At 33.1% G+C, this 14651-nt stretch overlaps 1 protein-coding gene across 1 annotated transcript in view; it reads left to right on the forward strand.

Annotated features, from left to right (window-relative positions):
* The first annotated feature begins 261 nt into the window (after positions 1-261).
* The window catches only part of LOC133193471 (uncharacterized), a 37368-nt gene continuing 22978 nt past the window's right edge, over positions 262-14651 (forward strand). The window contains exons 1-2 of the mRNA XM_061329433.1: positions 262-350; positions 13013-13056. Of these exons, the coding sequence (XP_061185417.1) occupies positions 280-350; positions 13013-13056 (115 nt within the window). The 5' untranslated portion in view covers positions 262-279. The remainder of the gene's footprint in view (positions 351-13012; positions 13057-14651) is intronic.

Consider the following 14651-nt stretch of genomic DNA (forward strand, 5'->3'; position numbering starts at 1 on the left):
TTTAATTTGAATTTATTGCAGCTTACTCCTGCTATTCAGTATTCTGATACGACATTAATTTAATTACTTGTTTATAAATCATAAAATGAATGAAAAAAATATCTCTCGGTTTAGTCACGTGACAGAATTCTGCCATGTGATTGGTGTTGCAGTTTGCAAATCATGTTAACAAAACTGAATTGACATAAAGTATTGATAGTTGAAGGATTAGCATGATAATGAGGGCCGGGGACTAGATATGAAAGCTGGGAGCCGTTAGGTTGTATTCTTTTTTTCAGTATGTGGAGGAACCAACTGACCTTCCTTTTGTTGATCTTGACAACCATTTGGACCTCGTTCTCACAGCCCAGGTAGGTTTTAACAATTATTTCAATTACTTTCTAAAGTAAACTCTATTTAGATAGCTCAACCAAACCCCAAAATGTAAATGGCAATTAATTTATAAAACTTTTCACTTTTGAATAAAGAACTATATGTACATGTAATTATCGAACTAAAGATTCATTGCAAAAACTTAGCACACTATACATGTATGACTTTCTTTCTTTTTTTTTTTAAATTAAATTATTTTTATAAACACTTTTAACCCTAGGTTAAATTAAGCAAGTTTTTAAAAATAATTTAACAGTTTAATTAAATGTAAATTTCACATGAATCCTTGTCAACCTGAATTCACTTGTGTCTTTAATTAATTGATAGTAATAAATGAATAGGCAGTAATAATAATCACTCCCCAGGGACAACTGCTGACATTTATGGTGACATATGATTACACCAAATGATAATAAAAGTGCTCATTATCAAAAAAGTCTGCGAAATACATTGTTAAAAAAAGCAAAACAGTAGAAAAGTAAATCATAAAACAGTTCTAGAATGCCTTAGACTTGTACATGTAACATATGCATGTTATAATGTACACTTCGCTTCTATGTGACTAAGTCTGGATCTAACAAATTCCTATCAATAAATTTCTAATATTCTAATAGAAATATAACATTAAATGAAAGGAGGGGCGACCTACCAATTAACGATGATTGATTAATGTCGAATTATTTATGTCGCATTGATATCAGATTTAGGCAGAAATGAAGGCATGAACATAATCATAACACGTGTCTTAATTATAATTCATGTGTTAATGACTTTTACTGACTAAAAGTGATTAGAAACTTAAGGACATAATAATGAAGAATATCAATAAATAAAAAGATCCGAGATTTCTTAAAAATACGACAACGTCCTCTGACGACAGAGAAAAGCAACTCAATCAGATCTGAAATGACACCCTTTCTCATAATAGGGTCCAGATAACTTGGACGTATGAAAGTTAGAAGCAAAAACGAGAGAGAGAGAGAGAGAGAGAGAGGATGATTAATGTTGAATTTAAATGAGTAACAAAATGTCAACATTGTAAACGTAATAAAATGTGTACATATACATACTATTTACATTTTCTTTAAATCACAGCTGTGTTCTAGCAATTTTGAAGTTAAGCCTTATCATGCATACATGAAATATTACTTCTGGCTTAATTATAAATCTATTCTTCAAAATGTACTCCAAATGAAAAAGTTCAAATAGAAACAATAAGGAAAAAAATAAGCCCCCCCCCCTCCCTTAAATAAAAAGATACTTTATTATTTATTTTTTTTTTTTTACAACCGATCCTACAAAATTTAGAGACGCTAAAAATCTTTACTAATCCAAATTTCTTAAAAAATTTTAAGTTTATATATATAAAAAAGATATCAACCTCATAATTAATATACGTGTAAACAATACAAATCGAGAAAAAAGCAAAACTGCGGACCCCCCGGAAATACCAGGTGTGGGATCAAGTGCCTACGAGGAGTAAGCTTCCCCCTTCTGGTTAGGTCAATTTAGCTAGGAAACGATGGTGTAATAAATGGCATGAAAGATGTCAAATCAAGTACCAAACAGTAGGTTGTTTTTGTACACGTTATTAAGTAATAAAATTATAGAATGTGCAAAATTTTTACTTATGATGCGATGGTTGAAACCCCTTTGACATCAACTTGTATGTCATTAGCTTCCTCGATTAAAAAATTAATCACACACATCAATGCTCTCGCTTACCGATGCTCTCGCTTACCGAATCAGCTTGGAGATATATATAGAACATTTGCAGCTGATAATGCCTATCAAGAAAGTTTACGTTGGAAAAGCTGGAGTCATATAGTTTAGTTGTCAGGACGCCATTAACTTCTATGTGTGCATATGGGAATTCAAATATGTTTAGAATGCCTAGTCTTCAAAGACTGTATAGATATTGTCAATGAGGAGCTCGAGCATCTTTTAAACACCACCTTCAGGGTACTATGTAGAATCAGAATAATTTTTAACAAAGTAATTTTGTAGATGAAAATTAAATGGTGTGAAAATTTCTATTTGTAAGGAAGAAAATAGTTGTCTATAATCTCAAAAAGCCGATCTGTAATTTTACATGAAGAATGGTTGTATAAGGTGTTGAAAAGGTATGTATTTTGATGCTGTTGATGTTGCAAAGATTTGTAATTTTAAATTTCATAAATTCTATGGAATTGCTGAGAATCCATATTTGCTCGAGTATTTTGTAGCACAGTACGTCTATTTACGTATTGAATGTAGAAAGAGTATTTCTGATAGGTCCCCTACAAAATTTTCAATATTTTTAAACCGATCCCGATTCTTAAAGGAAACCTTCTAAAGAAGAAATATATTATTATTTAAAACCCTCCCTTGGACCAATCCCTGTGGACTTAATGTGTTCTGTCATCTTGCATACCAAAACAAGTTTTTAAAATCGCTAAAGATTTTTTTCCAAAGCAATTACTGTAATACACAGCTCAAAACTTTATAACCGTACACTCTTTACTGAACAATTTATATGCACGTTTGGAAAGAAATCTCTTGCTATTAAAGACACAAAGTATATGATAAATTTTGCTATTTTATTACAATATCTTATTCCTTTCTAGAATTTAACTGCTCCCCTTTTGCACCAAGACCATCGTTAACCCCTATGTTTGCTATGTATTATGTTTATACAGAAAGGTTTAGAAGCGAGTACCTCTTTTGATTGCTTTCCACATGTATATCTGCAAGCCGTTGGTAGGTTTTGACCAAAGGTCTTTTTTCGCCCCTAAAAGTTTTTAAATGAGTTTCAATGGGGCTGTTTCCTGGCAGCAGTGTGGAAACTGCATTACATTTGAGAGACTATTTGTCTTCCTCAGTAGATACTGAAAGTGTGTTTGTTTAATATTTCCCAGAAAACGATTAATTTTTATAATTTAGCACCATGCCATAGCTCAAAAAGGCAAAAAAGTTTCTCAAACACAATGCAGTCTATACAATGCCGTTGCCCTGCAGCAGACCTGATTTGAATAAAAATTAAAGCATTTTGACTTGAATAAAGAAGAGCGAACCTTACTCAGAATATGGCAACGACTTCAATGATGGCCTAGTGGCAGGGTCTTTGATTGATGATCAGGAGGCCCGGGTTCGATTATCGTTCGCTATGCTGCATCAAACGTAAGACGTTAACATAGTCAGGCCTCCCTATCACGAAGCAGACGTCAAAGCGTTTCTGTTCTTATTCTAAATGAGGTATCCTATATAAACTGACACACTAAAGAAACGCAACAACCAGTAAACTACAAATATTTGAATTTTTTATCTAACGATTTTCAAAAATGAATACAGTAAGGTAAAACTCGAAGTTGAAGATGTCTTTACTTTATTTGGTACAGTTATATCCTGTATATAATATTTCCCCCTAAAATAGGATGTTGCGTTTCTTTTGCGTTTCAGTATAGCCGTAAGAGTATCAGATTAGCCGTCAAAATAATCACCAGATAAACACATAACGTGTTCGGTTAGTACGGGTGATGTGATAATTCAACAATAGGGCTAGGTATTGGTTGGGAATTTTGAATTTAATTTAATTGCGATTTTTTAATTTATTGCAATATGTATTGAAACATTTTTAAAAACAGTTAAAATGCCATTTATAAGCAGAGCGTATGAAGCTATTATAAATACATTGTAACAAAAACGTTCTTGTTGATTTGACTATATAATTTTGCTACGAAATGCAACCATACAACAGCAGCCTTACGTTTGGCACGATTGAAAACGTTTCTGACATCGTAAATTTCAAAACTTTTTTTAAGAAATCAAAAGTATTTTTGCGGTATATCGGTCTTAAAAAAAAATCACAATTTTTTTTTTGCAATACGACATTTTTGTGTCACCTACAGAGCAGAGCGGAACTTAGGGATCACTCCACCCGAGGTCTGTGTGTCTGTCCGTCTGTTACCCCATATATCCCGAGAACTGTAAGAGGTATGGATTTGATATTTTGCAAATATATAGCTTGGCATAATGGCTTTTGTAAATTACCATGGTTACTGACCTAGTGACCTTGACATTTGACCTACTTTTCAAACATAGTTCATGGTGCCGATAAACAGGATATTTCTAACTTTTAAGAGGTAAGCATGTGCACTGTTTGTCATAAGATATTATGAAAAATACCAGCATTGCAATCCACTTTGCAAAAAATACCGTGGGAAGTTTAATTAAACTTATGAACTTTTTAATTTTTAAGATTTTGATCATTAACATTAATACATGATTATACCTATTGAGATCACGCTTCTGTACTTTAAGACTGTATGATATTCAGTTACCACACAAACTATATTTAAATATTATGAAAAAACATCGGGATCAGTATTTCATATAACAATTGCTGTAAAGACAGACTGAAATCTCATTTGGAGGATTATTGGAAACAGTATAAATAAATGATAAATACTAGTAGTTATTTCTAATAACTTAAATTTAATTAATCATTTGAGGGTTAGGGAACCATATTTTCTATGATCGTCAGATACTATCCATGGATGCCATTTTTCCTTGCAGGCAAATGCATGAGCTATCATGCTAATTATAGTAAAAAAAAAAACCTGACCACTCTTAGATTTATTTACATCTTTTCGGAAACTGAAAAGCAGACGACACACGTGTTCCTCGGAACACTCTAGTTTGTCAACGAATCGCAATATACCGGTATATCGGTATGATTGCGCAGCCCTATTCAACAAATGCGTCGCAGTGTAACGTAGAATATTGACTCGCGTTAAATATTGACCTTGGATTCATTTTTCACGCTTTTCAACGTTTCATTTTGAACATTGCTGATGAACATAACACATTGAAAATTGACATTTGTTGAATACTCCAACAATTAAGATTTGAACTGTGCATGTCTTTGAATTTGTTTGACACGATTTATCAATTATCCATTTATTAATTTTTCAGCTACAAACTTTTTCATTTTTTCAGAATAATAATAAAATTAGGCCTCATATCATTCCGAATATATATGTACGTTGCCGATCAGTACATGATTTAGCTTCTTTGAGGCCAGGTTGTTCATGATCAAAGTATTTGTAATCTAGTTTTTTAACATAAATTGCATGTATTTAAGTTAACTGTCATTTTATGATTTTAAGCATATTATTAGTAAATTTAATTCATTTATTCATTGCTCTTAAATAACGTTTATATTTATCTTTTTACTGTGTAGCGCTTAAGGGTATTTCTAGAATTATATTTAGCACTTTATAAATTATCATAAAAAAGTTATTATATAAAGATCCGCTACAATAATGATGTTCTACAGGACCCCGTTATCATCTCCTTCTTTCTATGTCTATTGTGATATACAGCTTGGCAACTGTAAACCTTAGTGAGTTTTGCATGGATTAAGTTTTCCTAAAATATATGGCGCCATATCTCTGCAACAATTTTGTTTATTTCGACTTGTCAGATGTTTTATGTAACCTTTTCAAATATTTTTGTCATCATTTCAGATCATTATGTCTACTTTTTTGATAACAATCATCGTGACCAAGAATTCGGTAACCTGTTATCAAATTGTGTAAATGCCACCAAGAGGACGTTGATTCTGAATGGGGTAGGGGAGGTGGGAATTTTTCAAGACTTCGATTATTAACAATTATTTCCATTACCGTATTACCTTGAAGGGTACCATTTCATTTACTAAAGATCACCCGCCCACGCTCGATCCTTTTCGTAAAAGGCAGCCGTCACGAGAAAAGGGTGCTATAGTATGGTTGGCAATCGTGTTCAAATATCCAGAACTGTAAGTTTGTAAATCCGAACTTGCACTTTAAAATTTACTGCAATTTGCCCTGCTTGATATCATACTTTTAAACTTCGTCTACTAGTAGTAAACAAGACATTTTACTTGCATGTGTTGTAAGTTAACCTATCATCCTTCTACATGTTTTCTGCTTTCTAAATTGCCGAGCAGTGACAAAAACACAAAGACAATATTCACAAGTCAAATGTAAAGTCTAGACGTTTGTCAAATTTTGATAATGAGAAAGTATGGAGGAGTATCAGTATCACAATTTTTTTAATGCTTTACTTTCAATCTGTATTCTTACTTCTTGTTTTTTCCAATTTTATAGCAATAATCATATTTTTATTTCTTATTTTAATTCTCACATCTTCTTTAAATAATCCATTTTTCACCCTCTAGATTTCATTTTATTTGGACAATTTTTCTTACTCTCTTAATCATGTTGATTCTATCTTAAAGTTTTAAAATTACTTTACCTATAAGTTGATAAGGATTTTTAAGGAAGATCCTTATGATCCCCTCACCCTCCAACTAAGAAGTACGAATTTTAGGAGTTTATTTTAAATATGAATTAAAGTCAAGGCTTTTTGACATCATAGACAGCTACTTTTTCAATAAACATGGAACTCGTATACATACTTACCTTGTCAATGGTCATTTGCAAAATTATTTTGTTAAAAAGCATTCTGATTGTACACACAAGTACTCTGAAGTTGATATTAAAAAGATGCTTGAGTAACTGATTGACAATATCGATTCGATGTAGCTTTTGGAGATCAGGTATTTCAACAATCTGTTGGAATTCCCATGGGTACTAACTGTGCCCCCTCGTTAGCAGACCTATTTTTGTATTCATTTGAAGCAGAATGTGTTCAAAGATTTCTGCATGAGAAGAGGAAAACACGCTGTGGCCTTCAACTCGACATTTAGATACATCGGTGACGTAATATGAATTAACAATAGTTACTTCCATTCATATGTCGACTCGATATATCCCGGTGAGCTTGAAATAAAAGATACCAAAGAGTCTGACACGTCTGTTTTATATTTTGACATTTTACTAGAAAAGACTTTAATGCTAAACTAACAACAAAGCTTTATAAAAAAAAAAACATGATGACTTCAATTTTTCAATCATCAACTTCCCTTACTTATATACTCTTATCACCTGCATATGGGGTTTTTGTCTCTCAGTTGATTCGATACGCAAGAGCATGCTCTACGTATGAACAATTTCTAAAACGAGGTAAGCTATTGACAAACAAGTTGATAAAACAAGGATATCAACATTCTCGTTTGAAGTCATCATTACGCAAGTTTTATGGTCGATACAATGACCTTGTCAGCAAATACAACCTATCATTAAATCAAATGCTTGCTGACCTTTTTCATACTAATTGTTAGGCTATTATTTACACAATGAATTGTCTATGGATTTTTCCGTTTTTCCCGATCATGAAAAGGAGCACATGGCGGATGGGACCGGTCGGCAGGGGATGCTCAGTTCTCTATGGCACCTAAATCCACCTATGATGTTTTTGGAGGTCCGTGTTTTCTCTGCTCCCGATTTGTATTGTCTAAATGGACTTTGAGGTTGAATACTGTTTGTTATCTCCATATTTCATTGTGTATAGAGTTGAAAATGTTATTGATTTTGATAAAATTTTGTGATTTTAAATTTTCCAAAAGTTCCTTGGAATTTTTAAGTATCCACATCTGATTTACACCACTTCTTGAATATATTGTTGCACAGTACTCCTGAAGTTTCCTCTTCACTGCTGTTAATATTTTAGGGAGGAGTAAAGAAACTTTAACCGGAATTCGCTAATCGTTAAATATCGTTAAATAAAATGACATTAAGAAAATGATATAGAATTGGAAAATTTAAACTAAATGTTAGAATTAAAATAAGAAATAGAAATAAAATTTTTAAATAAATTTTGAAAAACAAGAAATTAGGAAAAAAAATTGTGGCACTGTTATATCTCCATAATTTTGTATATTTAGATACTGGAAACCATGATTGGTAACTTGCAACATATTCAAGTAAAATATCTTGTTTTATACAAGTAGACGAAAGCATTTATGCCGGAAAAGCAAAGTTTACAATATAAATTACAAAAATTACCAAAAATCCCAATCCGCGTTCTCATTCTCCCTGTCTCCCCCTCCCCTTACCTCTTTCCACCCTCCCTCTCTCTCATTCCACTATCTCTCTACCCACTCTCTACCCTCCCACTCTCTCTCCCTTACCACACACTCTCTCTCCGTCTCCCTCCCACCACTCTCTCCTTCCCACTCTCTATCTCTTTCCCATTCTCTCTCCCACTTACTCTCTCCCTTCTGTCCCCCTTCTATCACTCTGCCTCTCCCTTGCCACACACAATCTCTCTCTCTCCCACCACTCTCTCCTTCCCTCTCTCTATCTCTTTCCCATTCTCTGTCCCCCTTCACTCACTCTGTCTCTCTCTCTCTCAACCCCCTTTTTCTCATGGCCTCTCTCTCTCTACCCACTCCCTATCGCCACCTCTCCCTCTCTCTCTTTATTTCTTGTCTGTCTAACTCGGTTACTCTTTTGCCTTGTGAAATAAACTATATATATCCAAAATACTTAGAAGTTTCATAGTTTATTTACAATAAAAAATAATGGGAAAAATACTTATTCTACAACAACGAGAAAATTCTTATCGATATTTTAAAAGAAATTATAAAAAGTTTATTCTTGATCTTTTTACTTTAAAATGGATTTAACAAAATTGTTTATTTATGCAAAAAATGAAAGTAATTTAAAATTATAAGGGCGATAACTTCACACAACAGAAAACTGTTTCCTAGTGTACATTTAGATCACTGCGTTGTTTGTTTGCGTATTTAATGAAGAAAAATTTTATATGTTTGAAGAACAATACTTAAATGTTTACTAACATGCACGGAAGGTGATATGTCAGCTTGAAATTCCAGTGGGATATTATTTGTTGTACCGTTATGAAAAGTAGATGTGCGGCTGATGCCCTAAATTGTCCACATGCTGAGAGAAGGTCTATGAAATATTCTTTATTTGACCAAGTATGCTATAAGGGTTTGACATTCACTATCCCTTTCCCTTGTATGCATTCAGTTCACTTAAATTTTATATTCTTATAAATTTTGTCCTGTTCAGACATCGTGTCACTGCGTTGAATGTTAGCCAAAGTGCATTTGCATCATGACTCCCTCGTTGTTCTACGCGCATTACCCGGTATGTATTTTCTCATTGCATATAAATGTTTGTTTGGTGCTTCATTCAAATGTGTACTGTTAATAAACCTACATGTAACGTTTACTTGTTGCATGGTTCCACTCTACTAACCGTAGATTTCCACTAAACGTTTTTAAAGGATAGTGTTAAATGATTAACCGTTGGGCCATCAGCTAGTGTAATTTGAGTAAATGTTCACCTTATAACAGGCCTTAGCCATGCTTCTGGGAAAATACAATCGTTCAATTAAGCAGTAGAGCCTTTCAATAAAAAAGAGAGCCATGCAAAATGTGTGCTTAAAAATTGTAACAAGGTTGCCTCTGTCGCGCATAGCGCCCTCCTCAAGTCATGTAACATTAAAGAGATCAAGTCTGTAAATCGTAGAACATTTGAAACAAGCATTCAATTCTTAGTCTGAAGGAAGAATTTAGGTTATGAAAAGAACCGGGAGTGAGGGGGAGGGGGAGCGAACATGTTAGAAATTCGAAATTCCTTGAGAAGCCAAAATAATTAATGTCCGCAGACTTATTTATATGACAGCAGCAAAAATGGGGAGAACCATACAGCAGTGCTTGATTTGGAGACAAGCCGATCTTATAGATATATATATATATATATATATATCGTATATACTCGCGTATAAGTTGGTCCGCCTACAAGTCGGTTGAATTTTTTGCAGTTACTTTGGAGGGATTTGCCAATGACCCGCTTATAAGGCGGTACAACTTTTTGCCAGAATTGGTTGACAATTTCATATCAATGCTCTGATGTTTTAACCTATTTTCAATCAATATTTTTAAAAAATGACGTCGATATGTAATTTCAAATCATTAAAAAATAAGTAATGCACACTTAAGATAAAAATAAAACAATTAAAATTTATAAATACTTGTACTTTATGCATAATCTTAGAATACATAAATGATTTAATATATTAACTAAGACTTTGTTCAATGATAATCGGCGGGATTGATTATAAAAAACTACCTTTAAATTTGTTGTCCAGAAAATACCAATCTTTCTATGACTCGCCTATAAGTCGGACACAGAGTTTTGGACCAAAATCTAACTCCCCAAAAAACCGACTTACAGGCAAGTATATACGGTATATAAATATATACATGTTTCTGACAACGATATACCTGTAGGAATGTTATCACAGACCATTTTAAGGACAAGTTTTAGGCCCATACTTTAAAATTCAACCTTCTCTCACCTTTTATCAGTTTCTGTATACACCATGGCCAATGCATTGAATCAAAAAGTATTGCATTAAAACTTTTTAACATAAAAAAGAAAATTAGAGCAAGCAAGACTTTTGAAACGACCACATGAATATGCTATCATTTACTGTAATTGCTACTTCATTCTTAAATATTTTCCCTCTTTTAGGTTCATTCACCCTTATTTATTACATGAATATTAATAACCTCGCTTCGAAGGAAAGGGGGTATAGTGTTTTACATTATAATGCCCCAAAACGGGCAAAATTTAAGGTCTGAGTAAATGATATTTCAGCCTTCATACATATATATAAATTCAATGACATTTAATTCTTTGAAGGAAAATTAAAGTTTGTGGCTGAGTGACTGTAGGACAGAAAGACAGACGAGACTAAATCGATCTTTCCCCGATCTTCGGTCTTGGGAACATAAAAAATACTAACAGTGCCCTACGATTAGCTGCAGATCCTTGTTCATTATAGATACACGTATAATCTGCATTACGATGCACATATGCATTACGTAAATTAATTTATGGGTTACACCTCGTAACCCCATCCCCTCAAAACTTGTCACTATAGATGCGCTCGTATGGTACTGATTCTAACACAATGCGTTACAATACTATTTTGTAGAGTTCTATATTTTTTGCACACGAAACTTCATATGTGCTAATATTGCCAATCATACTCAGGAAAAAATTATATCTACGTTTCTTTTTCTTACATCAGTTAAGAAAATGAACTTGATTTTTTGGGGATAAAACATCTTGTATTATTAATGTAAAGTATAGTATAACCTTAATTTTGTCAATAAGCTTGAAAGCTTTTAGAAATAAACACTTCATGTCATAAGGGTGCATGATTTAACCCCTGTGTATTTGCCTAACGAGAAAATTTTCCAACCAAAACCATGCAGTTTTTTTTGTATCAAAAAATGACACAGGGTTATTATTCTACAGGGTTATTTTTCTACAGTCCACATGGGGAAAATGATACCAGGGCCATAAGTTCTAAAAAAAAAAAAAAAGTGGGCCATTTTTTACGTAGAATATTGACCAGAAGGTCAAATTTTTACGTAGAAAAATTATCCCCGGTCAATATTCTAAAAGGGTCACTTTTTATCGTTACACCGGCACTAGAAGTAAAAATCACTGGTGTTTCGGATGAGACCTTAAAACCCGAGGCCCCGTGTCACGGTAAGTGTTGGCGCGATAAAGAACCCTCACAACTCAATGGCCCTAAATGCCGAGTATAGGTATAAATTTGAAGCCTTTCGTCGCTTTATGGTGACGTCTCTTATGTGAGTGAAAAATTTTCCAATGGAACGTAAACAACATACTATCAATCAATCAATGATACTAGTAAGAGAAAGGACTCCTGCAAGAACGGTGCTAAATCCCAAAACAAAAGTTTTCATAGTGAGCCTGTTCTCATTAGAGTGCAAAAAGGGGAGTAACTACGTTCTAGAAAGTAAACAATCAATCAATCAATCATTAATATCAAAACTGTAATAACGCTGCAAAATTCATACCTTTTGTTTAGAAGCAACATATTTAATTACAAAAACAGCAAGCATTAAATTTGTTTACAAAAACATTTAAGGTTAAAATTTTTGGAGCTATAAACATGTATATGTTTCATGTTGTTGTACTTATAATACTTCCTATATTTGCAAAAAAGTAATTCAAAAGTAACTTTATTCCTACGAAATATTGGGGGAGGGGAAGATTTAAACTCTTTCATAGGGTTAAATACTTTTCAGTTTTCTTTCTTAAGTAGAGATTCTGATAAGGATAAAAGGCGGAACAAAGATCCATGTTTCTCATTTCAAGAGTCTTGTCGATCATATCTTTTAATCCTTAGATGTATCATCCACGCAAGTTTGGTCAATATGGGGCTTATAGTTACTTGGAAATGAGATCTGCTCCCAAAACTTTAATCTGATCACTCATCTGGAAAATGTAGGTCAGTTCCAGCATCTAGTCTTTGTGTCTTTTGTTAGATGTCTTGAAATTTTGAGGAAAGTAGAGCAAGGTCAAATAAAAGGGACACTTGTTCTTAACTGAAAACAGAATTATAACACACCAAATGAATACAATAAATCTCCTACTATGGGTGATTCTTTGAATCTTTAGTTTAAAAACGATAATGTGTGCTTAGAATTCAATGGGGATCAAGTAAATTTACGGACAGCAAAGTGCAGTGCTATTTGAATTATACTATATCACAATAGAAATAATTAAGTTTTATGTCATTTAATTTACTCAGGGGTTAATTTACTGAGTATCCATTAATCATAATCCTCGTCAACATCATCACATTTCAGCGACATTGATCTTATCTTGATCGTTATCTTTCCTGTTGTGTCTTGTAGAAATGGTATACGCTGTGACTGGAATAAACCTCCTATACCCGAGGGTAAGTCATCTCATTTATTTCATTTTTTCGTGTTTTTCGCCGAATAAGTTATTATAAATGTGTATATTCTTTCGTCAGTCCCCGATCAAATTCTTGATGAAGATTTTCAAGGCGTCATGGCATTGAATCCGATGTGGAAAAAACAAAACAAAACAAGAAAATGTGTGTGTGAAACACTAATGCCACCGTATGGCAGCTTATAGCTTATGGTTAAAGTTTCTTAAATGCAAGTCAAACTCCAAGGTTAAGAAATCAAAAATGTTGTTACCCAAAGAAAGTACTTGTGTGAATGGATATACCTGGTAAATATGAAAGCATCAACCATTCAACAGTTATGGTCAAGGTTAATGTTTTCTAAAAGTGGATCAAACTCTGACTCAAGGTCAAAGGGTCAAAATTAATGGTATGCAGTGGAAGACCTTGTCATAAGAAATATACATGCAAAATATAAAAGCCTTAGCACCAACTGTTCAAAGGTGATGGCCAAGGTTAAAGTTTTTCAACAGTCGGTCAAACTTCAAGGCCAAGGTCAAAATTGTTGGTATTTAAAGGTATAAAGGAAGGACTTGTCACAAACAATATGTCTGTGAAATTTGAAAGTCCTGGTACTGACTTTTCAAAAGTTATGGCCAAGGTTTAAGTTTTTTTAAAAGTAGGTCAAACTCTAAGGTCAAGGTCAAAAGATCAAAAATATTTACACCCATGGAAATGTCTTATCACGATGAATACACATGTGAAATATGAAAGCCCTAGCACCAACTGTTCAAAAGTTAAGGCCAAGGTTAAGGTTGGAAAGATCTTTTGTGTAAATCGACTAAATGTCAATCTTTGTCTACTGTCAATTTAAGGAGTCAGTAATTAAATACTTAGGGACTTCGATAATTCCAATGGCATTTTTGACAGGCGTAAATTCATCAATTTACAAAAATGCATTTAAACAATTATAATTAACTTATATAATATTCACTTAATTTTGTTTTCGGAACTTAAATTCTGTTAATTAGTATTATGGATGAAGCAGTTTAGCACACATACTAAGATTTTTAAAAATATATATATTTATACATATTAAGCATGACTGTTCCACTCGTTAAAAAGATATATACCGATACATGTCATGTTGTGACTTTGTTTATCATTGTGTTTCGTACTCTTGCTAAATTTATGCGTTCTAAATGCACGCCTGTCAAATCACTTAATCTCTGTCCCTGGCGACATACATCAACCAATAACCTACCGACTACAAACAGCGAAGGCAGCCAATAGAATAGTGTCCTCCGAGAAGCCTTCTGATCATTTATAAACAAACCTCTGGCGAATCAGCGTCCAATCCACATTGACATTCATAAGACATTTCTTTAAAAAAAAAATATTTAAGGAAATAAACCGAAAAAGTATATTTTTCATCTGAAGTGGGAACAACAAAAAATTGCTTTTATTTAATTTTTCTTAACCTAAATTTTAATTTCATTACATGCCGTTATAATACTTACCTGTACTGTTCATGTAAGACAACAATATATATCACTTTATCAAATTATTCAGAATTTACAGTGCATAAATTCTACAAAATAGATAACGAATCAAAATTTCTT

The sequence above is a fragment of the Saccostrea echinata genome, unplaced genomic scaffold, assembly GCF_033153115.1.
Source record: "Saccostrea echinata isolate AGI-Se365-2 ecotype Australia unplaced genomic scaffold, CSIRO_AGI_Sech_v1 ptg000027l, whole genome shotgun sequence".
NCBI lineage: Eukaryota > Metazoa > Mollusca > Bivalvia > Ostreida > Ostreidae > Saccostrea > Saccostrea echinata.